Genomic DNA, 26,746 nt, shown 5'->3' with positions numbered 1-26,746 from the left:
ATATATACATTGTATTTTAGGGTTAGACAACACATATAGAATACAACCGTTTTTTCTCTTATCAATTTTATGTTGGCCACTAAAATTGTACAAACTTCGATATAGTGAAATCTTCTCTTCTCCCTGTGGTTTCACCCGTAAAGGGTTTTCCACGTAATTCTTGGTGTTCATTTTTTTTCATTTTTATTATCGTTTATTGTGGTTTGATTATAACAAATTGGTATCAGAGCCAAGTTTTGTTTGTTTTATTTTTTGTCATGACCACTATAAAGTACGATATTCCGATATTGGATCGTAACACTAGATTTTCGTTATGACAAGTGAAGATGCGGACTATTTTGGCACAGATGGATCTAGGATGCGCTATTTGGCGCTGATAAAATATCGTCTTCGTGGACTGATGAAAAAAAGCAACGATTGGATCGTAAGGCTCTATCGCAGATTCATCTGCATCTATCGAATTAGATTTTTCAAGATTGTTTGAAGGAAAATTAGTTGATGCGTTCTGGTTGAGATTGGAGCAACTATGTATGACAAAAACTCTGACTAACAAGATACACTTGAAGCAGTGTATGTATTCCCAATGTATGTATAACGGTACGTCTTTAGAAAATCACTTTACTGTTTTAAAAAAAGTAGTTGAGATTGGAGGTTAAGTACGATGAAGAAGATTTAGGTCTGATATTGTTGTGTTCACTACCTCATTTGTATGCTACTATTAGAGATATTATTCTCTATAGTCGTGATACTTTGACTTTAGATGACAATAATGATGCATTGTTCTCGAAGGAGAAGATACATAAACTCGTTATTGGTTCAAATAACATGGTTGAAGGCCTTATTGCACGAGGCAGGCAGCAGGAGGTATTTTGGCAGCAATAAACGTGGCAGGTCGAAATCCAAGAACAACGATAAGATGTGTAAGTATTGCAAGAAGAATGGTCATATTGTTGTTGAGTGTTATAAGTTACAGATTAAGAATAAGAGGGCTGGTGAGGATCATAAGATAAATCATCCAAAGAAATCTGGCAAAACTGATGTTGCTGAAAAGTACAATGATGGAGAACTCCTCGTTGTGTCTGATTTTGATTCGAAAAAGAACGACGAATGAATTCTTGATTTTGGCTGTACATTTCATATATGTCCTAATCGGGACTGGTTCTCTACATATGAAGTGGTTTCTAGAGATATCGTTGTAATGGTCAGAAGCCACATAGAACAGTGCATCATAAACCTCATTCAGAGTCAAAGTATCATGACTATAGAGAATAGTATCTCTAAAAGTAGCATACGAAGTAGGTAGTGAACACAATAATATCAGACATAAATCTTCATCGTACTTAACCTTCATAGATTACAAATCAGAGACTACTTTTTAAAAACAGTCAAGTGATTTTCTAAAGACGTACCGTCAGACATACGTTGGGAATACAAGAGTTATTTCAAGTGTAGCTTGTTTTGTGGATTTTCTTCATACACAATTGCTTCAATCTCAGTTAGAGCATCGCAGTTGATTTTTCTTTCAAACAATCTTGAAGTATCTGATTCGATAGATGCAGATGAATCTGCGATAGAGCCTTACAATCCGATCGTTTTTTTTCTTCATCAGTCCACGAAAATGACATCTTGTCAGCGCCAAATGGCGCATCTTCCAGATCCATATGTGCCAAAATAGCTCACATCTTCATTTGCCATAACGAAAATATTGTGTTACGATCCAACAACGGAATATCGTACTTCATAATGGTCATGACCAAAAATAAAACAAACAAAATTTAACTCTAATACAAATTTTTATAATTGAACCACAATAAACGATAATAAAAACGAAAAAAATGAACACCAAGAGTTATGTGGAAACCTTTTATGGGTGAAAACCACATGCAGAAGAGAATGTTTCATTATATCGAAGTTTGTACAATTTTAGTAGTCAATATAAAACTACATAAAACTGATAAGAGAAAAGACAGTTATATTTTATGTGTTGTCTAACCCTAAAATAGAATATATATATATATATATATAGGGTATATAAGTTAAAGGGTCAAACTCATTAAGTCTACAGGTCTATGACATGCGTGCAAAGCCACCGGCCCAACAAAAATTCGGGTCACAAACTCTAACAATCTCCACCTTGACACGAATTTCAATCTTTATAGCAAAACCACAAAATCAAACATCTTCCACCAAAGCCCCTAAGGGCATAACTCAGCAATGAAGACCAATCAAGTTCAAGCAATGCTCAAACTTGGTAATAGGAAGTGACTTGGTCATCATATCTGCAGGATTATTGTGTGTACTCACTCACCTTGCTCACAACAACATTACCACGGGCAATCACATCACGCACAAAATGATATCTTAAATCAATGTGTGCTTAGTCCTCTCGTCAGAAAAATAGCACTCCGTCTATCGCAAAAGATTGTAGAAATTTGCAAATTTTCACTAAGTTTGTCAAACAAGCCTTTCATCCAAATTGCTTCTTTGAAAGCTTCTGTAATCGCCATGTACTTTATCTCTGTAATAGACAAAGCAACTGTAGCCTATAGCATAGCCTTCCAGCTAATAGCACAACCACCAACACAAAAAATGTAACTAGACAACGATCTTCTCTTATCAAGATCTTCAGCGTAATCTGAATCAACGTAGCCAACAACTCCATCTCTACTCTTCCCAAACTGTAAACAAACATCAGTAGAACCGCATAAGTATCTGAGAATCCACTTAACTGTTTTCAAATGTTCCTTACCAGAGTTTGTCATAAATTTACTAACAACACTAACCGCATATGCTAAGTCAGGCCGTGAACAAACCATAGCATACATAAGGGAGCCAACAGCACTAGAGTATGGCAATCGCGACATGTAATCATCATCACTATCTGACTGTGATGACAAAGAAGACGAAAGTCTAAAATAAGCAGCTAGTGGAGTTCCTACCGGCTTGGCACTTTGCATGTTAAACCTACTCAGAACTTTCTCGATGTACATCTTTTAACTTATGTACAATTTACGAGTCGATCGATCTCTAAAAATCTCCATTCCAAACATCGTCTTTGTTGCACTTAAATCTTTCATATCAAACTCGCTACTCGACTATGCTTTCACTTTTCTGGCCTCTCTCTGATCCTTGGCGGCAATTCGATAGTCAAACTTTCAGTTTGTTGAAAATCGATAATTAAATTAGTCACATAAATGATAAGCGAACCGCGTTTCAAAAACCGTTATAACAAATTCCTAAATTATAATATTTAAAAGAGAATATTCGAAATTCCAATCTACCTAATAAAAAATTCTCAATTTAACAATTTAGTCTTATTTTTAAAAAAAAATATATATATATATATATATATAAGGAAAACAATATATTGGATATATAGAAACATAGTAGCATATATAATATAATATATAATATATAAATACTTCTAACCTTTACTGATCCAGGCAATGAGTCTGCGGCTTCCTTAGGCACGGGGTGCGGGTAATTTCATTGAGAGGGAAGTTTCAGAGACTGTCTTTTAGTAATAGTAAAAACTGTCCCTTTCCCACTTAATAATAATTCTCTTCATCTTCTTCTTCCTCCCTTTCACTTAGTAAGAAGATGGAAACTTTTGATTTAGAATCCGGAGAAAGGACAATCACCACCGGAGGTACCAACCTTTCTTTTTCCGACGATGATGATGTGGGTTCCTGCATTTCGCAGCTCTTCTCTACGCAGGACGAAGAAACAGAGGAACCAGTCGGGAAGCATTGTTCAATCTTTGTTGACATTGATCATATTCATGGTGATGGTGACGATGATGATGATGTTGTTGTTGATGATGATCAGTTGAAAACGATGAGAGAATGTCGAATCTGTCAATTGACAATGGAGTTTGGAATGGAAATTGAATTGGGTTGTTCTTGCAAAGATGATTTGGGTGTTGCTCATAAACATTGTGCTGAAACTTGGTTTAACATCAAGGGAAATAGGTAATTAAATTAAATTCATTCCTCTATAGTGTTAATTGATTTGGAAATAAATTATAAATTTCTTTTTATTACAGAAATTGCGAGATTTGCAATTCGGTTGCTGTTAATGTATTCATAATTTCTAACGAGAGTGAAGCGACATTGCAACAAACCAACGATACCATCTCAACATCACCGGGCCAGGACCACCATAGAAGTTCAAACAATGGTCATCGCCTAGTTAATTTCATTCTTTCTTGTATGATTTTTGCATTTTCTATATCATGGCTCTTTCATTTAAATGTCGACTCATAGATAGTATCTAGAAATTCTACCATTACGGGTATACATTTTTTTATTTAATTTCAATCTAAACTTTTAAGGGAGTTTTGAGTGTATTATTTATCAACAAGTTGATAAAGAGATATTCTTTTGACTAGTGCTCATTGCCAAATTCAATTTTAAGTAAACAGGTTTAATAGTGTTAAGATATTTATGCCATTTTAATAGTGCTAAAGATATCTATTGAGCTTGTTTGATGTTGGTAATTTTATGGGTTTTGTTCATGATAGAATTTTTTTTTATAAAAAAACTGGAAAAACCTTACAAATTGATGAACAGTGTACTATCTATTAGACTCGAAAATTACATCTTTTAACATCAAATTTGAAGCTAAAATCAAATAATAAATTTTTTTGTATTTTCAAATAATCCTTTATTAAACTATTGTTATGATTCTGATAGTGGGTAAAATCAAGTGGGGTCCTATTTTCAACAGACTTAGACTTGCCAAATCCTCAAGGATTCAGTTATATGTCATGTGGATATATTACCAAGATTGAACATCAGTAGGTAAGTTAAGTTTCATTTATAAAGAAATTAGAGAAATTTTGTTAAATTGATTTATTAATTTAGCTCAAATTAACAAGAAAAAGTTATTTTTCGAAACAAACAATTAAAATAAAGCTTTTAATAAAATTGTCGTTTTCAAAATAAAATAAACATTTTGTATTTTTTTTTCAATTTTAGTATAAAACAAATTAAACAGCTTTATCATGCCTTGTCATTTTTCACTATCTGTTTCCTTGATCTTTCCTCTCCCATGAGCTGTTGGACCACTTTAATTTCGTCGTCTTAGTTTCTGACTCCAACCCAATAAACAATTCCAACCACTAGTCAGTCACGTGAAGACAAAACAACCTTAAAAAGAAGATCCACCCACCTCTCACTTCCATTCCATTCCATTCTTGATTCTCCTAAATCAATCAATCTCTCTTTCTCTCTGTGTGTGTTAGTTTAGTGTCTAAGAAATGGATATGTCTCCTCCATCAGACATGAACATGAACATGGACATGAACAATGCTACTATGATGAAAGACATGGCTATGCACATGAACTTCTACTGGGGAAGAGAAGCAACAATCTTGTTTCCAGGATGGCCAAACTACAATCTTGGCATGTATATACTTTCTCTCTTCTTTGTTTTCTTTCTAGCAATGGCAGTCGAAGTCCTTTCCAATATCCCTTCCAGACGGTTCATGAATAATTCGATGATTGGGGGATTAGTTCAAACCATAATCTATACTATTCGTATGGCACTTGCTTACATGGTTATGTTATCGGTTATGTCTTTCAATCTCGGAATCTTCATTGTTGCTGTCGCTGGACATGGCATCGGCTACTTTCTAATCAAGTTCCGACAACTTACTCAACAGTCACAGGAGGCAGGGAATAATAATAATAATAATAATGTTCTTCCCAAATGATTAAATATTTATTATGCTTTCAACTTGTTGTAGTTACTACTAAGGGATTATTGATGTTTTCATAAATTAATAGTACTTTTTGTTTTAACATAATAAACCACATTATCACTTACCTCTTACAAAATTGAGCATCTTTGACTAAGTGCTCGGATTAGTCTTCTACCCGCAGGCCATAACTGAGATAGGAAGCTTGCTCGAGGATATGCACCCGCAGCATCAATGGGCGCCTCCTCCTCAAAGTCTTTATCTGAATCATTAATATCTTTATCTTCTTCTTCACCACCACCAACAACTTCTTCTTCCTTCTCAACATGTCCAACTTCAGCTATTTCTCCGGGTTTCTTGTCAAACAGACCTTTGAACTGCTTCCTGGCTTTGTTCTCGTTTTCCTGACCACCGCGGGATTAATGAAAAACTGTTTGTCTAGTCTAAAAACAGGAAAGAAAGAAAGAAAGCTTACTATTTCTGTCTGTTTTAGTTTAAGCAGAGCTGCTCTTGCATTTGATTCAGATGACTTGTCCACAGTAATCATCTTCAAGAGTGTATTATTATTATTATTATTATCCCCCAAAACATAATGTTTGTAAAACATTATTAGTCCAGAAATTAATTAACTAGAGCATTTTTACCTTGTTAAAATCATTTCTGGCATCCTCAAAATCACCTAATGACATATATGCCATTCCACGACGATATAGGCCTTTCACATGAACCGGGTTTGTATCCAGAACCTGCAATATTTTCACCAAAGTATTCGAAATGTTTGGCCTACTTTAGTCCATGAACAACAAATTTTAACGATTTTGGGAGGTTTTCAATATAGTCAACGAGATGATCAATAGTTAGTTCTTTGGCTCTAGAGGACTTATTTTTTGTTTTGCATTAGAAAGCTCCCGGAATATGAGAGCAGCTCAATCTTTGCTCATTTTTTTTTTAATTTTTAGGGGCGAGAGTAGCCTATTTGTGGACTCTCAATTATTCCAATGTAAATAAATTATTTACCTTCTCCCCCAAAAAAGAAAATTTGAACTACAACTTCTAACATATTTCCTACCGGAACAGTCAGCCATATCATACAAACACCACTAAGCACATAACTGGCTTGTATAAAATGAATGGGTTTCAAAGGTTGTGATTAGCTTAAGCAATACTTTTGATCATTCTAAAAGTAATATTGATAGAGAAGGCTACAACAAAAATAATAAAACAATACTTGATAGAAAAATAGGAAAATGTTACCTTATTGCAAGCTTCTATGGATTTTCTGCTTTCTCCCAGTTTGAGATAGCAGGCAGCAACATTAAGGTGCAGTAGATTCTGGAATTTCCAGATTTGTAAGAGGATTAGCACCATTAAGAATGCAGTAATATGTGTTCTTGTCTGTGTTTTGAAATGCACTTACCCTAGTATCAGAAAACTCCTTCCCTTCATCGTCATCTTGTGGGTTCACGTGATTAAATTCACGGAGCACCTGTTAGCAATCATGTCAATTGTTTACATCAAACTGTTCGTACAAAGTTATAAAACATGGATCTGTTAATCAACAACCTAAGAAACCTCTCTACTGAACTTGCAGCAATTAGACCAATCAACCACCATGAATGGTTCATAACCAAATAACCTGGTCCTCTTTAGAACAAATAGTCGCAATAGATATATATTCTCCATTCTAGTATGATATATTTGCAAACAGTTTTATCCAGGAAATTGATACTAATTAACTAGAGAAGAAAATGCAAAGAATAACACTTGCCTTATCATATTTGGCCTTGGCCAGTTCGAACTTGCCTTCTTTGAAGAGCCTGTTCCCCTGAAAATCAAAAGGATTAGAAGTTCAGGATGTTTAGTATGATTAAAAATCCCAAGAAAGATGAAAACAATTTATTTATTTACATAAAAAAAGGTTAAAAGCAGATTTAATGTTATAGATTCACAAGTATTTGCAGATTTTGTCACCATTTTAACAGGTGAAGTTCAAAAACACTGTCAATAACTGTTAAGTCCACTAATGAACCAATTAATGTGATTTTCACAACTCTTATCATGTTTCTAAGTAGGTAAATGGAAAATGTAAATCGGTGCAGTGGAGCAACTGTACAAGTTTTTCCAGGAATGAGAATTTGAACAAAATCATAATAGACTATTTCTAGTTGAGTTAATGACTTTATACCGTGCCCTTCATCTTATCAACTTCGTCCATTATCTCTCTAAAGCTCAAACCAGTCCAATCCTGCAACAAAGGATCCAGACAATAGGAAATTATTGTTTAAATGAAAGGGATAGTGAACATAAGAACACCAATAGAAGGCAAAAAATTGACTAAGGAAACAACACCAATTTACAGCATTGTGAAGTCAAACAAACTTTAGCACTCAACAATGAAGCACATATTTACAAGTAAAAGCTGAGCATAACATGCAAAAGCCTGATAAAATGTAGGACTGATGGTACCTCCATGTTCACACAAAACTTACAGTTGATATAATCAAATTACTAATAAGGTGGTCTGTAATGGTTCTAGACCACCAAACTCAAAGAAAACCCTCCCAATAGTATGTGATTGATAAGAATGTAGAAATCTGGATGATTCAGAAGAAAGTGACTGCAGAGATTAATCTATTTCAGATGAATTGTTTCAGAAGTTTACCTTAGCCATCTCATACCAAAATCAGAGAGATTACCTTAGTCATTTCAAAACCATGTAGCTCAATTTCCCACTGGATGTGAGCACCTTCAGGAACCGTAGGAGGCCTAGAATATAAAAAGAAGAAAAAAAGAGAATAGTTCATTAACAGCTGAAGATCTTGAGAACAAATAAAAAGAAGTTGGTTGAATAGGTGAAGATGATATTGAGAAAAAACATAGAGAACTAGTTAAACCCTCCATAGACCAAACATTTTATATTATATGGAAAGAAACATGTTCAAAACCTTGGAAACTTGTCATATGCATAATCAGGAGGACACGTTACAAGAGCTACCTCTCCAGGCAACATCAGACGAACACACATTTCAAGCCCTTCAGGCACCTATCAGAGAGGAAGTGAGCAAATGCAATGAGCTCTAGCTCCAAAAAAAATGAAACTACAAAGATGAAACTAAAACAAGAAAAATGGGTGAAATGAAAGAGCTCAAAAGTTTGTATCACAAATAAACTATTATTTGAACTGTTGGATGTACTTCTAACCATAGCTTCAACTTAATAAGCTATTATCATGACAAAGCAACTTACTAGCCCTTCTCCTGAACCGAACTCCAATGCCTGACCATCATTATCAAATTTGGTGTCATAGAAAACTGTTTTTTCTTCATTAAGAAGCATGCCTTTGTAATGGACACGCAATAGACTGTCATGGAGAGGGCAATCCATTGGAAATTCTCCTGTTAATGAAAAATGAGTTGGCATTAAACATGAACAAAGCATCTCTAACTGGAATACAAAAACAATATTGGTATAATCTCTTGATATGTAGGTGGCAATAAAGCTTAAAAGTAACAATGATTACCTTGTCCATCTCGGACACGACGTTTTATTAGACGTCCATCTCCAAGCATGTCTCGCACCTGTAAATTCCGATAACAAGAGGAAGTTAGTCAAACACAACATTGTTGTTTATGTGCATAGAGTTTCAATCAAATTTTGTCCACTCATACAAACATATTAAAAGCGAATATACAGTATGCATGATCCAAATAGTTTTTATGTCTCAAACAATAAAGCAGAAGTCCTGGTATTATGGTCACACCTGAATGAAGTGAACCAGTTCCACATCAAAACGAACTTCTTGAATACCCTCTAGCAATGGAAGGAGAGGAGATTCAGTTAAATATTGCTCCGTCACATAAAATATTGCCTTCTCTCCTTTTGACATTGTCCCTATACCCATCTCAAGACCTTTAGGTACCTAATACATGCATAAAAATCATTACACAGTAATTTATCCAAGGTCACAGCTAATGAGTTAAATTGCATGTCCATAATAAAGTGTAAAACGAATCATGAATAACTTGGTAAAATGATTCATTCCATATATAAAAAAACGGCCTAAATAATGTGTACAAGAAAAATAGATATGCAATATTGATCTGCAGGCAGGTTCATCATAACATGTTTGAAAAAAGTGATTCTTTTATAAGTTAAAATTCAAGAATCAGCTTTTCAAATCTGAGGTACTTGAATAAAGCACTTTGTCTCAAGATCGAATTTTTGAATACTGCCAAATCATCTATACATAAGTGGAGTGTCAGCAATATATGTCACAAAAGAACTGCCTCTTACATTTCTTTACTGTGAAATCACCTGTTCAGAAAATAACTGAAAGACTACATATAGACAGGAGGAGAGAGACGGGAGAATGGAGGTTGATACTAACCTCAGATTTTCCAAGGGTAATGAAAAATGGTTTTTCTTGACTACGTGACAGGATTTCCTTTCCATCACCCGTCCTTGCAGAAATCCTGAAAAAACACATGATTCTTACTTCATACTCTCAATGCTTCAAGATATAGTTAATTTCATAGATAAATAGGAAATCATGACAAAGTGACAAACTGAAACAAGAGAACGTGTTTACCAAGCTTCAACTTCATAAGGTTCCCTAGGTGTTTCCCAACCAAGGCCTTCAACTACTGCCTATGAAATAAACAATGAATTGGTAAAACTCTATGATAAATGAAAAAGCAAAAGCGAAAAGGTGAAAGCCTTACAATCTTGATAACTCCGAAATCTTCACTTATGACCTAACAGAACAAATAGAGAAGTTATGGGATAAATCCAAGATGAAGAAGGATAATTTTGTATTTTATAAGCCCTTGCAGAGAAATTAGTCAGTGGGCCAATTAGTCAAGGTACTGAAAAGCAATCAACTATAACTTTCAGCAACAATGTGAACCCTTTCTCTAGGAGCAGCATGATGAAAAAAGAAATTTAAATTTGGATGACAAAGCACTCGCTAACATAGTACTACCAACTAGAAGCAGTAAGATCCTTGCCTTGGCTTTAGAGAAATCAATAAGCTCGATCTCAAAATGAAGTTCCACGTCCTTTGGGAAGTTTTCTGAAGCCGAAGCAGGGCAATCCTCCTCTCCATAGTGTAGCTCAGGCTTCACCTTAAACTGAGATAAAAGATAGCAGAGAAAATCTTTGAAGTAATAAAAATATAATAAGAACCCTAATTGGCAAGGTTGGGTCCATAACCAACGGAAGCTCAATAGATGAACATTTGAAAGATTCCTACCCCATTTCCCAAGACATGTATTCTGTCTAGACAGAAACTTTTCATTAATCTATCAATCCACTATAAAATAGGAGGCCCATAAGTAAAATGGTATTAGTGATCAGAGAGATCTCTAATAATCTGAATGAACCATGGAGCTAATCATTCATGAATTGACTACTTGCCAACAAGGAAATAAGGTATTGTTCGTTATAACTCATAACATTCTGGTTGCTGAGAGCTATTATCAGAAAATACATTTTCAAAAGATTACCATTGAAATTTCCCCCTTTAGCATAGTTGGAAGTCCTTCTAGTAGTGCCAATATCATTTTGCTTTTGCCTAAAACATGCCTTATTGGAATACCTTTTCCTGCAACACACAGAAGAGAAATGATTTCTGCAACTTCAACTTATTGGCAAGAGAACCCCTGTGAGGAAACTAGTCAAAAAACATGCAAAAGAAAACCAAACAATAGGAGTTTGTTCATTCATCAAAAACAATCAGATACTGTTTATTCATGCGTAGAACGTGGCTAAATATTATATTTCCTGTAAACTTACATTATACACATGAATATAGTACCAAAAGTAAAAACCAAAGCTACAAGTTGTGATAATCCAGCCTCCTTGTTATTTTTTCAACTCTTTAATAAAGGAAAAAGTGAATGAGAGGTGAGTTCATTTTAAATGTACAAAGGATACAAAAAGGGAAAGAAAAATGAAAGGATAAGTAAAGTTAAATCCCTCTTTAATTCAGCCTCTTTGTTATGAATTGGTTGAATATCCAGATTTTCTCAGGTCAATAAGTTCGGAGTTGAATTGTCACTTAAGATCCTAACTTTACTTATTCTAGTGGATTAGAGTACAGAGATAAATTGAACTCAAGCTCAACTAACCTCCAAACTCCATCCTTGTCGACTCTACAATAACCCCATCTAGCGTGCGGACTGTGCAATGGAATATAACCTGCAAATATTAAACAAGTACCAGTCTTACAAATGGGTCCAGCAGAAGTAGCAATGGGCAGCAGAAAAGCAAAGTAATAAACCTGATCACCGGAAGAAGGTCTTGAATCGCCCTCACCAGACCTCATCGGAGCTTTCATCAGCCCTCCAGGCTTAATCTTCTTTCTCCTGATATCTCAAAAATATCACAATGAGCTTACACGCGTATTGTTCCTCTTTGGATCATATATATATTATATAGTTCACCTTTTATCATCCTCGGATAATGATTTCTTCTTCTGCGACTGCGGGGCGTCTTCCATTAAAGACTCGAAATTGTAAGAAACCCGGCTGGATTTTGGTGTGAAACTACGATGGGTGGTGCATTCGCCTCTCGTAAATATGACAGTTGTAAAAGTTGAATTGGCGGATTGACCTAGGTAAGAAGAACTCTCTGTTTCTACCCTATTTATCTTCTCTCTGCGTCTTTGAACAAGATTGGAATCACGGCGAGTTATATCATATGACCTACTAATTTTATGCAATTTCAGTACAGACGATAGAAGAGTCGTTGATCTTCTTCTTCTTCAATTGTGCAGATGCAGAGTTGGTGCTAGTTCAGTACAAGCAATAAAACAAACCGGCTTATTTAATAAAAATTCATTTTTAAAATTATTTAGAAATTTAACAAAAATAATCAAATAATATTTTTGTTAAGTCGATTTTTAAATTAATTAAAATTTGACTTCCATACTAAATAAATGTTAAAATTAAGTATATAAATAATAAAGGTAAAAAAAACTGAGTCTTTCAATTAAATAAAAACAATTAATATTTAATAATAAAAAAATATATAATAAAATGTATTAAAGTAGATGAAGGTAGATCAACTAATAAATAAATGATGTACCTACTTAAAATATTTTTGAATCACTACCTTTTTCTTATATATAAATCAATCAAATATATATTTTAATGAGAAAGAAATTTGATACATTTTGTTTTTATAATCAGAAAGTTTTAATAAAAAAACTTATTGAAAATCATTGTTTATTATTTTTAAATAATATGTATATATATTAAAAATTAAAGAAAAATTGAGATGAGAATAGTAAAATGTATTAAAATAATATTTTATTAAAAGAAGTGAGATTATAAATATTATTATTTTATTTTTTTTAAATTCACAATTTTGTGAAGTTCACGTAATTACTCTATAATAAACCCAACAATAATCAGAGAATAAATATTTAAATAAAAATAATTTATTTTTAAAACTGGTTCGGGTCGGGTATTGTTGGTTTCGAATAGGCCAATTCGAATACTTAAGCTACCCAGTTTACGGTCATTTTCGGGTTCAATTTGGTTAGTCGATAGACCCGATACCTGACTTTTTGCCATGGCTACCTAACAAAACAATGGGATCAAATATGTTCTTCCAGAATTTGTGTTCTAGGGCTGTAGGTGATGGCGCGTTTTGCTTCTTATCTAGAGAGGGGCGCTTCAATCGTTCCTATTGGGTAGTGCATGGCAGCTGTATCACGATAACAAAAATAGGTTTAAAGTTCATTATTTTTTCATTATTTTTTACTCATTTTATAAATAACTAATTTTTGTGAAATGGATATAAATGGAACACAAAATATGAAATAATAGATTTAACCCATAACTGTCCAATATATAAATCACAAAATTTTATTTGAAAAAACAGTCAAATAAATTACAAATAAAGTTTAAAAATGTAACATAAACAAAAACATTAATTTATTTTAGACAACTCCAAGGATACAAACAAACGAACATACAAGTAGATGAACACCACAGATAATAATAATAATAATAATTTTATCCAGTGCCGGCGCCGGCGAGACTAAGTAGTCGTCGGCGGTGGAGTAGCTTGAAGTTGGCCGGAAAAGAAAGCCAGCAACATTTCACGAGATGGAAGATTATCCTTGATGACAGTACAATTGACATAATCATCTCTCCATCTGCATAAGATTGGGAATCTGTCGACGGTCAGTAGGTTGATTCCGGCGATTTGCTCAAGAACATCAAGCCAAACAGTCAATAAATTGGCGGCGATATCGACCAGTCCGATCGTCTCCCCGCCGAAGAACTTGTTACCGTTGAGTTCATCTTCTAGGGTTTTCAATATCACAAAACATTCTTCCATTTTTTCTTCTTGTTCTTTTCCTTTGCTCCAACAACTCTTCCAAATAGCAGGAATTAACTATAATTTAAATATTTAATCAAATCAATTACATAATTACAAGATTTAATCTTTCTATCGATAAATAATAGAAAAAATCACATTTTAAATCATAATTATATTCTTACACTTCTAAGAAGGTTCTTTCATTAGAACTTATACAAGGATTACCAATAATATATACTTAATTAGAGAACTTTTATATTAATTAGTTAAATCACTTATTTTATAAAAAAAATATGTCCATGGCTAAGTGTGATTTTGGGTCTATTTTATTACACATTTTAAACCAGGACTATAAGACGATAACTCGGACCGATTCAAGAATTTAAATTTGGGTGGACTAAAAAGAGAAAGGAAAATTTATGGATAAAACAAGTTAATAAACGTGATTTTTGTCATTTTTGTAAAATTAAAAAAATAAATAATAATTATTTAAATTGAAAAAAACTATGAAATTAGAGGATTAGGTCACCTTTCAACTTTATTTTTTTTTTCAAGTGGGACAAGCACCTTAACCGATTCTGCCTCCACAACAATCAAACAAATTCACTAGAATCATTTAAATGACAAAAATCTTATCTAAGAAATCATAAATTTTAGATTCAATTTTCACTAAAAACACAATGATTAAATAGAGTCATAACTAGGATCATGATAATTACCGATAACAAATTCAGGTTAAAAAGAGAAAAACCCGAGTGAATCCAAGCACTAGAAAGTAACTAATCTATAAAGTAGTTTATAAGGAATTGAAGATCTTACCTTTTCATCCAAGTATTTAGCCCAAAAACGAGCTAGGGATCTCTGGTAAGGATCACTAGGCAAAATGGGAGATTCATTCCAAGTCTCATCAATATATTCAAGAATCACGAGTGATTCAACAATGGGTTTTCCACGATGGATGAGAACAGGAACCTTCTTGTGGACCGGATTGTATTGAAGAAGAAGAGGACTCTTGATTCCATAAACATCTGGTTCTTCAATATCTTCATACTTTATACCCTTCATTTGTAAGGCAATTTTAACTCTCTTAACAAAAGGGCTACCCCAAATACCAATAAGCTTTACTTCTGCTTCTTCATGATCAGCTTCACCTGCCATTTCAGTTCGATTGTTACTTTAATTATTCTTTCCTTTCTTAGAGAGATAATAGTATCATATTAATGGCTTGATCAGGTTATTATATAGTGGAGAACATGATATTAAAAATTTAAAGTAACTTAATAAGAAGACTTTGAAGTATTTAATAGTGTTCTTTAACTCACTTAAAATACAATCTTTTGTTTGACTTTAGGAGATATATAGTAATTAGATTTATTGATTAGTTGAGCATTAATTTATTATTATTATTATTATTATTATTATTATGGTGGGTATAAATCAATATTATTATTATTATTATATTTAATTAAAGATAACTAGAATCCACATTAACCTTGTTTGCTTTCATTTATAGTTAGATATAATTGAATATGCGACATATTTTTCTTTTAAATGACATTTTGGTAAACTTTATAAGTCAATATTATTAAAAAAAAAAATTAATATGAGTCAAAGAAAAAAAAAATCAAGTTTGTGTGTATAAGCCAATGTCTTATTAAAAATTCAATAGAAAATCGACATTTTTTTCTAATTTAGAAATCTATCTAGCACCACCTTCATAATTCACTATATTAATTCTAACATCATGAAAGAAAAAAAAATGTTATTAAAGGGAGTGAGAAAATTTTATTACATATCACAATGTCTTTAAAAAAACAAAAATTAATAGATTATAATTTATTATAACAAAAATTGTCATAAAATAATTAATAAAATTACAAGAAAAAAAATAACTATAAAAAATCTCATTCTAGTTGCTCTCAAACTATTCCAACTCTAGATTCTCTTACAAAAAAATCAAATCATCAAGTTGAAGTGAATTTTTTTGATATACGAAGCTTATTAATTTTAATAGTTAATCAAATTTATAAAATCACTAGCTAAACCTAAAATTAATTGGATGTAATTTTGTTAACATTAAATTTCATTAAAAATAATTATAAATAGGTATTTTCATGATGTTTGATATTGGTTTTCAAATGTCGATTAGTTTCATTACGTGTTTTTTTTTAATTGTTGTACTTAAATAATTATCATTTCGTTAATTATTTAGAAAAAAATACTATTTGACCATCTAACAATATAACAATACATTGAAGAGTAAAAATTTGAAAACAAATCTCCCTTCTAGAAAGAAATATCAACTTGAAATGGTCAACAAATGAAAAAGAAAAATAGCATTTGTATCCTTATATAATATATTTCATAAGATCAATCTATTAAACAAGGAATTAGGAAGGTTAGATGTTACCTTCTTATATTATTATTTAGGGTTGTTGGGAGATATTGGCAATCTGTTCAATATTATTGAAATATGTATCATTAATTAATTTTCTAGTTCCTTCCTCCTTAAGTATAGAGTGAACAAGGACCAAAAATACAATAAATTTTGGAGTGGTTAGTTATAAACTAAAGATAGTAAAATAAGAACATAAACCCATCCAATTAATTATTCTAGTTAGGTTTAATAAAAAATGGGGGCATTCCGAGAATTGAACTCGGGACCTCTTGCACCCTAAGCAAGAATCATACCACTAGACCAAATGCCCATTTTGAGAACATTTAAATACTTAATTTATATTCTTATGAATAAATGTCAAATAAAAAGAACAAATTAAAACGTGAGCGGCAGGATTCGAACCTGCGCGGGCAAAACCCACATGATTTCTAGTCATGCCCGATAACCACTCCGGCACGCTCACTCATGTCGAAATTTATCTAACATACTATCAAGATTTAAGTGTCCATTGACTTTTATTTTATATTTTTTCTAATTGAGCTATTATGGAGTTTTTATACAAATTAACTGTCTCGTTACAAATAATTAAGGATCATATAGTGTCAAATCTAATAAGTCAGTCTGATTTTCATTTTGAATCATGTGTTTGAATGAAGGAGAAATAGAATATAGAAGTTTGAATTGATTATATACCACATAATGATAGTGCTAGAAGGTAAAAAAAACCATTTAAGTTGATGTGACATCTTCTATACATTGAAATACTTATCTTAAAATGATTACTCCTTTGTGATTAATTAATAGTTTTATTGTATTTACTTTGTACTGTTGTTTATATATAAGATTGTAGCCATAATATGTACAACTTTTCAATTCCCATAAATATAAACATACAAGTTTGGTAAAATAGTATTTTCTTGCTAAAAACATGTACATGGAGAAAAGAATAATAATACACCTAAAATAATTCACAAAGATAGCGTAAGAGTCTTATATAAAATACCAAAAACTAATTACGACGTCTTAAGTTAAAAATGGGTCGTGCTCATTTTATAAATTAAAAAAAAAAAGTAATGATACCCACAAGTTGTCTTGTATAAACTAACCATGTAAAAGATATTGGAACAATTAGCATCTTTAAAGATGTCCCCTTCTTCTTCCTTCTCAAGGAACTTACCTTTGGATCATCATTGGATTCATCAGTTCAGTGGATTTGGACACTTTCTATAGATCAAAAGCAACTTGCCAAGATATCATTAATTTCAAATTCGGCTGCTCAAACAGCCCCCCAATCATTTTACTCTTATGTGGAAAGAAAGATTCTAATATCATATGCTTTAACTGAACTAATACAACATGAACGCCTAATGTCACAATTCCCAACTTCACTTGATCACAAGACATGTTTGGTTTTCCAGTTTCCAATTCATGCGTGAAACTGATCTCCCCTTTGGAAAGAATACATTCAATAGATGATGTGGAGATATATTGTTGATCTTTCACATCAATCCAGGAATCTATCTATCTTCACAAAAGAAGATGATCAGAATAAACAAACCTTTTCTCGAAATAAACAATAACCCGACAATTTAATTTTCACTAAAAACAATCTAATTGAAGTGACCTTTTCTCGAAATAAACAATAACCCGACAATTTAATTTTCACTAAAAACACTCTAATTGAATTGACGCCACACTAAATTCAATTATCACTTAATGAAAATTGTCCTATACTACTCAAACAAAGAAAAGTAAATAAAAATTCCTTGTTGAAAATAATAATAATAATTGGCCGGGCACAAGATGTAGGGATGATCTTTCATCTTTTCCACAAAGTAGTCAAATCAAAGAAAGTTGTTGTCAATAGAAATGGAGGTTCCAAAAGCTATAATTGGCTGGTGAAGAACAAAACGGACAAACACCATCATCTTATCATGATATGTCATTTATACCATATACATAATTCACATCTTTCAAAATAATAAAATATCTTCTTTACAGATTCTTTGTACTAACATTTTTAGAAAAAAATCCACCTATATATTTCATTCATTCAGCCACAACAAGATGTATTCCTCATCAATCAACAACTAGTTATTTTCTTTCAATCACTTAATGCCAAGTTAGGACCTGGTAATCTGCATCCTGAGGTTTAGATCAGTTCTCTGCATAATTCTTTTCTAGATCTCGGGATGCAGATTACCACTTCCTTACAGGCAAGCAATCCCCATGGGAAGAAACATACATGGTCTATTATAGCTTCAGTCTGGTAAGTTTCACAATCCTATATCAGTTCACAATCAGGATTTTCTTTTCTTGAAACAATTCGAAATCAAGTAAACTTATTTCCATTTCAATTGGAATACAACTACAATATTAACAGTTATAACCAAAAATTAAAGTTGGGTATTCAAGTTAATTCACATTCAGAGTTCTTTTCACAGACAACAGTGTGAATCAAACAGAATCTGTGCATAATAGGAGAGTATATTTGTTTCCAGTTTAAAAGTAATACAAAACTTAAGCACATGTTCTATTACTAAACCAAGTAGTTCAAAATTGCATCTTACATTCTCCAATCTAATGACTTCCAATTATCAAAACATCATATGCTACTAACTACCTTTTGGTTAAGGTGAAAACATGAATGTTTAATTACTAAAAGAAAATATCTGATTCAAGAATTGAGAAAAGAAAGATTTATGAGATTGTTATAATGATAATAGCTCAAGTAGAAATGACATTTGAGTCTACAAACAGACTACTTTAACATGATTAAGATTAAAGAGTATTTCAAACAGTTGAAAATTTACTCTTAAGAAACAATGAAAACAACAGCCAAACTATAGAAAATCAAATTTTCGCCCTGAAACAAAACTAAGACCTTGGCTTCTCCTTTTTCTCTTTGAAGAGAGCAAGAAGGGAAACACCAGATACCTTGACAACCTTAAACCTGACTCCAGGAATATCTCCCACAGCATGTCCTTTACGTCCAAATCCAGCAATAAGAACCTCATCCTAAGGAAAAAAACAGAGCACAAACTCAGATAGATGTCAAGTGATTAAGCAAGGGTAGAACAACAAACAAAAAACAACAAAAGAACACTTACATTTTCTTCAATGTAGTTTAAACAACCATCATTGGGAACAAAAGCAGCAATCTTCTTTCCATTCTTGATCAATTGAACACGGGCACATTTACGGATGGCAGAGTTAGGTTGCTTAGCTTCAATACCTCTGGAAATCAAAACAATTCATTGTTAAAACACTTTCTGTTGGAATTTATACAACGAATTAATCCTACAAGAAGAGTCTTACATCTTTTCCAAAACAATTCCCTTGGCATGTGAAGACCCAGCAAATGGTTTTTTCCATTCATTACCAAGATGAGATTTTTTATACGCCTTATCAGCCCACCTTTGAGTTCTTCGGTGGGACTTGAGCTTGCGCCCGGCTCCCATACCACGCGTCTTCCTGTTAACAAATCATTCAACAACCAATACATTAGTCAATTCAAACTTAATCGAGGAGAAACTTTTGACATTGTTAGAATATAATTTCAGAATTGGATCTATAGTTTCAGCAAGAACCAAATCAGATTTTCAAAATTAGTAAACCATGTCTTCGTTAAACAAACAATTGCGTAGATGCTAGAAGAAATAGTAAACATTCAAAGTAAGATCGTACCCCATGGCTGCTAGTTGAAATCGCCGGATGAAGAACAGCAGCAGCAAAAAGCGTCGACGAAGCTACAAACCCTACACTCTCTGCGGCAGCGTGATTAATCGAAGAAGATGGAGTTTAAATAGTATAGTCCGTTTTGGAATTGAGCCCAAATAGGCCTTACCCTATATTATAAAATCACATTTGGGCCTAACAAATCAATTTTTGACCCATCTGAATTTAAAGTTGTTTGAAAAACAAATGTAATTTAAAGCTTTATTAATAAACTTTCAATTTGGCTTCCTTAATACCTCCTCATCTTTTCAAAATAACATTTAAAAAATAAATACATCTAAATCAACCCTACTAAATTATTTTTTAATAATTTTAATACTATAATATTATATATTAAATATATATATATATAAATATATTTTAAATGGTCAAATTGTTAAATGATTCTTGAATGTTCTCAATTTTAAATTGTGTTATATGAGATTCGGACTATAAATTTAGGGTTTGAAATTTTTTTCAAACCGACAAAACACCCGTCATATTATTTTAACGTATTATTTTTGTTTTATTAATTAATTTGTCACGTTTTAAAATGAAATGATATTTAGAGACATTTTAAACGTATTTTTTAAAAATTAAGTATTATTTTAAAAATTTACATATTTTAATTAGTTGAAGTTTATTTTGGTGACTAAACAAGTGCACTTTAAGGAAATTTTTGAAAAAAATTGGATAAAGATAGATTTTTTTTCATGTTTAAAAAATTTAATAACGATATAACTTTGTGTACGGTCTACAAAATTGGACGTATTTCTATTTTAAATTGAGTATTTTTTGAGATATATGTATTAAAAACAACCGAATATGATTTGAATATTTTAAAAGATGTGTAATATGGGAAATAATTGAAAAAATTCAAAAAATTAAATAATAATTATTTGTTTTATAAATGTAGTGAATTAACTCAGAAAATAAAAATTCTTTGTTAAAGTAAGAAAACAATACATTCAGTCATTTGTGAAAAAACTTTAAACTATTAAATTTGTGATGGTTGAACTCTTATATGGGGAAATTTGATGAAATGGCCCCCATAACTGGGGAAATTCCAAAAAGGGCCCCCGCCTACTAAAGTTGGCAAAAAGGGCCCTTTTGCCCCGCGAAATGTCGGAAATACCCCTTCGGCGCCATTTCTTACGCTCAAAGACGCGAATTACCAATCACGCGTTTCATCTAAATCGCGTGAGTTCATCACCGCGATTTAGATGAAACGCGTGATTGGTAATTCGCGTTTTTAAATGTACGCGATTTACCATGCACGCGATTTAATCTAAATCGCGGTGATGAACTCACGCGATTCAGATTAAATCGCGTCCATGGTAAATCGCGTCTTTAGTCGTATATATAATTTTTCGGCCCTAATTTAAAACAAAACCACCCCGATTCTCCCTCCCACTCCGACTTCCAAAACCACGTCTTCTCAACTGCCGACTTCCTTCAACATCGATCAAGATCATCGTTCCTCAACATCGTTCCTCGTCCAACATCTTCGACTTTCCACCGTCTATTCGACATCATCGTCTTTCCACCGTCTTTTTGACATATTCCGGTGAGTTTAGGGCTTAATAGTTAGGGTTAGGTGTTGATGTGTATTATTCCGTTTATATTGATTTATATTGATGTATTTAGGGTTTAGGGTTTGGTTCTGGTTTCGTTTATGTGTGTAAATGCTTTTAGGGTATATGACGAGTATTGTATCAGTGTTCTTATTCTGCATGCATGCATTTCACGCTTATTCATTCATTTCTCGTTTAAGAAATGACATTTCCGTTTTTGTTATGTGCTTGTGAAGAAATGGTATTTAGGGTTAGGGTTTAACTTTTGCTGCTTTACTGCACCTTAATAGAATGCCAATGAGACAGGTTTCGTGTTTGTTATGTGCTTGTGAAGAAATGGTATTTAGGGTTAGGGTTTAACTTTTGCTACTTTACTGCACCTTAATAGAATGCCAATGAGACAGGTTTCGATGTTATATTAAGAAATTTAGTCAACACGTGCTCCTAATTTGCCGTGCTGAATCAAAAGCCATAAATGATCCACACTGTATGTTCACTTTCTTGGACCATATTGCACTTGCTATAGGAAGCAAATATATCTTTCACTTTTACCTTGATTGAATGCATTTCTAAAAGTTGATCAAGTGTTAATATGTTTAATTGTAGGCTGCATCTAGATGAGTGTTCTTATATTGAATACATTGATTGTAAAATCCTTTTTGATGAGTGGATGACTCGGGAATATATATGTGCATCTATACACTAGATGCTATGATTGAACTGGACCAAACTATTTTCTGTCATGATTTATTCTGTTCCATTTTTGTTGTTGGTCTTACTATTTAATTAAATACTTATTTTGTTTTGCTAATTATCATGGTGATCCCATCTTCTTCCTTGTTTTGTAGATGGAGTCCACTACAATACCCGAGTTTGCTGGGAGGGTATCCTGGAAAACCAATATGGGAAATATTGCTGCCAAGTTTGCCAAGATGAATCTAACTGAAAGGGTAGAGCAAACCCAATTCAGATTCTTATTCAAAGGGCACTCGTTACTGCGTTTCTCAGGAATGATTATACACCACATGCTCCTCAGGAAGTCCAGCTCAAATTCTATGGAGATGAAGTTCCTTGTGAATGGAGAAGAGCTGTGCTTCGGGATGAGGGAGTTTGCATTGGTTACAGGTCTCAATTTTGGGAGATTCCCTACTGAGCAAACAATTTTCAACCAGGTTGAAGAATCTCCAACTTTGGTTCTTAAATATTTTAAACGTATTCCACTTATTAGAATAGCAGACCTTCATTCAAAATTCCTGTCCTGCTCTGATAGGGAAGATGCATGGAAATTGGGGCTGGTATACCTTGTTTCCCATTATCTCTTTGCCCTTGACCCGAGGAGGATAATAAATATGAAACTCTTCAGCATGGTCGATGACATCGACACCTTCCTCAATTTTCCATGGGGAAAGGTGGCCTTTAGAGCAACCATGAAGGGTTTGACCAGAGACCTTGATCGCTACAGGCAGCTGTATCTGCAGAAGAAGGATGCCGCCTCGGGGAAGAAGAACAAAGACAAAGAAAAAGATGTCGATGTTTCTTATACCGTATATGGGTTCGCACTAGCCTTACAAGTGTGGACTTATGAGGTGATCCAAACTTTTGTCCCCAATCTTGCAATTAAAACGACCCTTCAAACTGAAGAGCCTGTCTGCCCAAGAATAATACAGTACAAATCAAAGAGGAAGAGCACTGCCTCTGATCTTCAAACTGCCCTGCAAGGCACGATTGTTAAGCAAATGGAATTGTCTGAAGAAGAGAAGATCTTATATGCTGGGGATGACTTTGAAGATATGGGAGGTAATGTTTATGATGTCTTTTTTGATCTTGACTGCAGAAAGAGGAAATTGGGAGATATTGACGATGGAGTTCCTCATAAAAAAACTGTCATGAGGAAGAAAAGACAAATTACTCCAGCCAAAGCCAAACCTTCCACAAGAAGAAGAACCCGCAACCCTACCCCCAGCACCAGCACCAGCAGCTCTTATTCTGTCGAGAGCGCCACGAGTAGAAAAGACGAAGAAGAAGAAGAAGACGAAGACGAAGAATCCTCTCCCCCAACTCCAACAGCAACAACTCCCCACGATAGATGTAGATTGGATCAACTTTCGAAGGAGCTAAATGAATTCAAAACTGTAATGAGAAAGGAACTGACTCTCTTCAAAACTGAAATGAGAAATGAAATAAGGCTCATCAAAACCGAAATGAGAGATGACATAATTCTCATTAAACGGATGTTAAAGCAACTACAGCAAGGGGAGAATGATGTGGTGAACACTGAGGACAATGATGTGGTGATTTTGGAGAAAGACAATGCTGTGCTTGTGGAGGAGAATGAAGTTGAGGTATGTATTTCTTGTATTTCCTTGAATTTGGATAATTGGTGCATTTCTTGCATTTCGACTAATTGAAGGCTTTTCTGTTTATTGTAGGATGGACAAGAGGAAGACAATGATGTGCTGATTTTGGAGAAAGACAATGTTGGGCTTGTGGAGGATAATGAAGTTGAGGTATGTATTTCTTGCATTTCCTTGCATTTGTATAATTGGTGCATTTCTTGCATTTCGACTTATTGAGGCTTTTCTGTTTATTGTAGGATGGACAGGAGGAAGACAATGTTGGGCTTGTGGAGAAAAAAATTGTTGAGGAGGACAATGAAAATGAAGAGAAGACAGTTGAAGATGGTGTTAAAAATACTGAGGTATGCATTTCTTGCATTTGGTGCAATTCGCGCACTTTTCCTAATTCTTGCATTTGGACTAATTGAAGGGCTTTTCTGTTTATTGTAGGATGGACAGGAAAAAGACATTGTTGGTCTCTTGGAGAAAACCACTGTTGGGGAGGGGGAGGACAATGGCAATGAAGAGCAGACAGTTGAAGATGGTGAAAAAAATTTCGAGGTATGCATTTCTTGCATTTGGTGCAATTCGCGCACTTTACCTATTTCTTGCCTTTGGACTAATTGACTGGCTTTTCTGTTTATTGTAGGATGGACAGGAAAAAGACATTGTTGGTCTCTTGGAGAAGAACACTGTTGGGGAGGGGGAGGACAATGAAAATGAAGAGCAGACAGTTGAAGATGTGGAAGAAAATTTCGAGGTATGCATTTCTTCCATTTGGTGCAATTCGCGCACTTTTCATATTTCTTGCATTTGGACTAATTGAAGCGTTTTTCATGTTTTTGTAGGATGGGCCGTTGTTGGAGATGGAGAATGTTGGGAATTTGGAGGAGAAGACAGTTGAAGTTGGGCAAAAAAATTTCGAGGTATGCATTTCATGCATTTGGTGCAATTCGCGCACTTTACCTATTTCTTGCCTTTGGACTAATTGAATGGCTTTTCTGGTTTTTGTAGGATGGGCTTTTGTTGGAAATGGAGAAGACAGTTGAAGATGGGGAACACAATACTGAGGTATGCATTTCATGCATTTTGTGCAATTCGCGCACTTTGCCTATTTCTTGCCTTTGGACTAATTGAATGGCTTTTCTGGTTTTTGTAGGATGGGCTTTTGTTGGAAATGGAGAAGACAGTTGAAGATGGGGAACACAATACTGAGGTATGCATTTCATGCATTTGGTGCAATTCGCGCACTTTACCTATTTCTTGCCTTTGGACTAATTGAATGGCTTTTCTGGTTTTTGTAGGATGGGCTTTTGTTGGAAATGGAGAAGACAGTTGAAGATGGGGAACACAATACTGAGGTATGCATTTCATGCATTTGGTGCAATTCGCGCACTTTGCCTATTTCTTGCCTTTGGACTAATTGAATGGCTTTTCTGGTTTTTGTAGGAAATGGAGAATGTTGGGAATTTGGAGGAGAAGGTGGAGGAGCAGGTGGAGGAGCAGGTGGAGAAGCAGGTGGAGAAGCAGGTGGAAGATAATGAAGATGATGTTGAAGAGAAGGTTGAAGAGAAGGTGGAAGAGGAGGTGGAAGAGGATTTCGTTGTGAAGAGGGGTAGGAAGGGGGTGCAGAGGGGTAGGAGGGTGGTGCAGAGGGTGGAGGATAATGAAGATGAGGTATGCAATTCTTGCATTTGGACTAATTGAAGACTTTTGTTGCCTAATTCAATGATTTCTTTGTAGGTGGACGATGATTTCGTTGTGAATAGGGGTAGGAAGGGGGTGCAGAGGGGTAGGAAGGGGGTGCAGAGGGGTAGGAAGGGGGTGCAGAGGGGTAGGAGGGTGGTGCAGAAGAAGGTGGACGATCATTTCGTTGTGCAGAAGAAGGTAGAGAAGAAGGAGGACAAGCGGATAGATGAGGATGTGGTGGTACTGGAAGATGCATCCCACATCCTATTTAAGAGAAAGAGGACGGCGTCGAAAGCTGTACTTAGTCCCTACGTCGTCCCTCGGCCAAGAAAGAAGACGATTGTTGTCGATCCTATGTCGACTTGTAATGAGCAACTGAAGAAAGAGTTCAGGAAAGAATTTGCGAAAGGGCCTAAATTTAAAGATGTTCAACTCCCTGATGGTGCTGGAGACCTTAAGTTCTTCACTACAATTCTGAGGTTAAATAGGTGGCTAACTGATGTGGAGATGAATGCAGCAATTTGTCTGCTAAGAGCAAGAGCAGTCGCCTACCCTAAGTCGTACCCGGAGCATTTCACCATCTTAGATTGCCAGTTTGGCCCTTTGGTTACTTCATACTATGACGATTTTGTTGCTGACTCGGTTGATCCAGAAAAACCAGAAGGCCATACTTTCTCTGACGTCTTTTACCACTACCACTGGGGTAGAGAAGATAAACATATGCCCGGTTGGAGCAGTGTTGATGTTATTTACTTCCCCCTCAACCTCAACAACGTACACTGGGTACTGTGTGTTATTCGATTGCAAGAATGGAGAATTGATGTTTATGATTGCGATCAGACAATTTTCAATGATGAAGAATTAGGAAAATACATGAAAGCCATTTGTGAGTTGTTGCCGCCCTTCCTTCATAAAGCAATGTCTGAAGTTGAAATGGCCAGGTATCCTAACATGATAAATGAAACTTTTAGATTTCATAGAATCCCACACCCTGAAGTAC

General features: G+C 34.1%; 5 protein-coding genes and 2 non-coding genes across 7 annotated transcripts; 2 read left to right on the top strand and 5 right to left on the bottom strand.

Annotated features, from left to right (window-relative positions):
• The first annotated feature begins 3,600 nt into the window (after positions 1 to 3,600).
• Positions 3,601 to 3,975, top strand: LOC124935632. The gene has a single exon (XM_047476050.1). The coding sequence runs from the start codon at positions 3,601 to 3,603 to the stop codon at positions 3,973 to 3,975; it is 375 nt and encodes a 124-aa protein (XP_047332006.1).
• Positions 3,976 to 5,245: 1,270 nt separating this feature from the next.
• Positions 5,246 to 5,828, top strand: LOC124934107 (copper transporter 2-like). Its single transcript, XM_047474582.1, has one exon. The coding sequence runs from the start codon at positions 5,261 to 5,263 to the stop codon at positions 5,714 to 5,716; it is 456 nt and encodes a 151-aa protein (XP_047330538.1). The 5' UTR covers positions 5,246 to 5,260; the 3' UTR covers positions 5,717 to 5,828.
• A 4-nt stretch (positions 5,829 to 5,832) lies between these two features.
• On the bottom strand, positions 5,833 to 12,486 carry LOC124934106 (peptidyl-prolyl cis-trans isomerase PASTICCINO1). Its single transcript, XM_047474581.1, has 20 exons — positions 12,145 to 12,486; positions 11,982 to 12,066; positions 11,830 to 11,899; positions 11,206 to 11,303; positions 10,708 to 10,830; positions 10,423 to 10,455; positions 10,290 to 10,348; positions 10,089 to 10,173; positions 9,462 to 9,620; positions 9,222 to 9,279; positions 8,948 to 9,096; positions 8,647 to 8,744; positions 8,398 to 8,467; positions 7,887 to 7,946; positions 7,470 to 7,526; positions 7,119 to 7,187; positions 6,956 to 7,033; positions 6,346 to 6,447; positions 6,177 to 6,248; positions 5,833 to 6,105 (listed from the first exon to the last, which is right to left on the bottom strand). The coding sequence occupies exons 1-20, from the start codon at positions 12,198 to 12,200 to the stop codon at positions 5,833 to 5,835; spliced, it is 1,854 nt and encodes a 617-aa protein (XP_047330537.1). The 5' UTR covers positions 12,201 to 12,486.
• A 1,251-nt stretch (positions 12,487 to 13,737) lies between these two features.
• Positions 13,738 to 15,190, bottom strand: LOC124935631 (probable glutathione S-transferase). The gene is made up of 2 exons (XM_047476049.1): positions 14,852 to 15,190; positions 13,738 to 14,107 (listed from the first exon to the last, which is right to left on the bottom strand). Exons 1-2 carry the CDS (start codon positions 15,188 to 15,190, stop codon positions 13,748 to 13,750), a joined length of 699 nt encoding a protein of 232 aa, XP_047332005.1. The 3' UTR covers positions 13,738 to 13,747.
• A 1,478-nt stretch (positions 15,191 to 16,668) lies between these two features.
• On the bottom strand, positions 16,669 to 16,740 carry TRNAP-AGG. Its single transcript has one exon. It is a non-coding gene; the product is annotated as a tRNA-Pro (tRNA).
• A 71-nt stretch (positions 16,741 to 16,811) lies between these two features.
• On the bottom strand, positions 16,812 to 16,893 carry TRNAS-AGA. The gene has a single exon. It is a non-coding gene; the product is annotated as a tRNA-Ser (tRNA).
• A 2,221-nt stretch (positions 16,894 to 19,114) lies between these two features.
• On the bottom strand, positions 19,115 to 20,244 carry LOC124935929 (40S ribosomal protein S23). Its single transcript, XM_047476373.1, has 4 exons — positions 20,118 to 20,244; positions 19,749 to 19,904; positions 19,541 to 19,667; positions 19,115 to 19,448 (listed from the first exon to the last, which is right to left on the bottom strand). Exons 1-4 carry the CDS (start codon positions 20,120 to 20,122, stop codon positions 19,308 to 19,310), a joined length of 429 nt encoding a protein of 142 aa, XP_047332329.1. The 5' UTR covers positions 20,123 to 20,244; the 3' UTR covers positions 19,115 to 19,307.
• Between the last annotated feature and the right edge of the window lie 6,502 nt (positions 20,245 to 26,746).

Source organism: Impatiens glandulifera, chromosome 4 (genome assembly GCF_907164915.1).
Source record: "Impatiens glandulifera chromosome 4, dImpGla2.1, whole genome shotgun sequence".
NCBI lineage: Eukaryota > Viridiplantae > Streptophyta > Magnoliopsida > Ericales > Balsaminaceae > Impatiens > Impatiens glandulifera.
The sequence above is the reverse complement of the archived record's forward strand: the minus strand, read 5'-3'. Positions and strand labels throughout refer to the sequence as shown.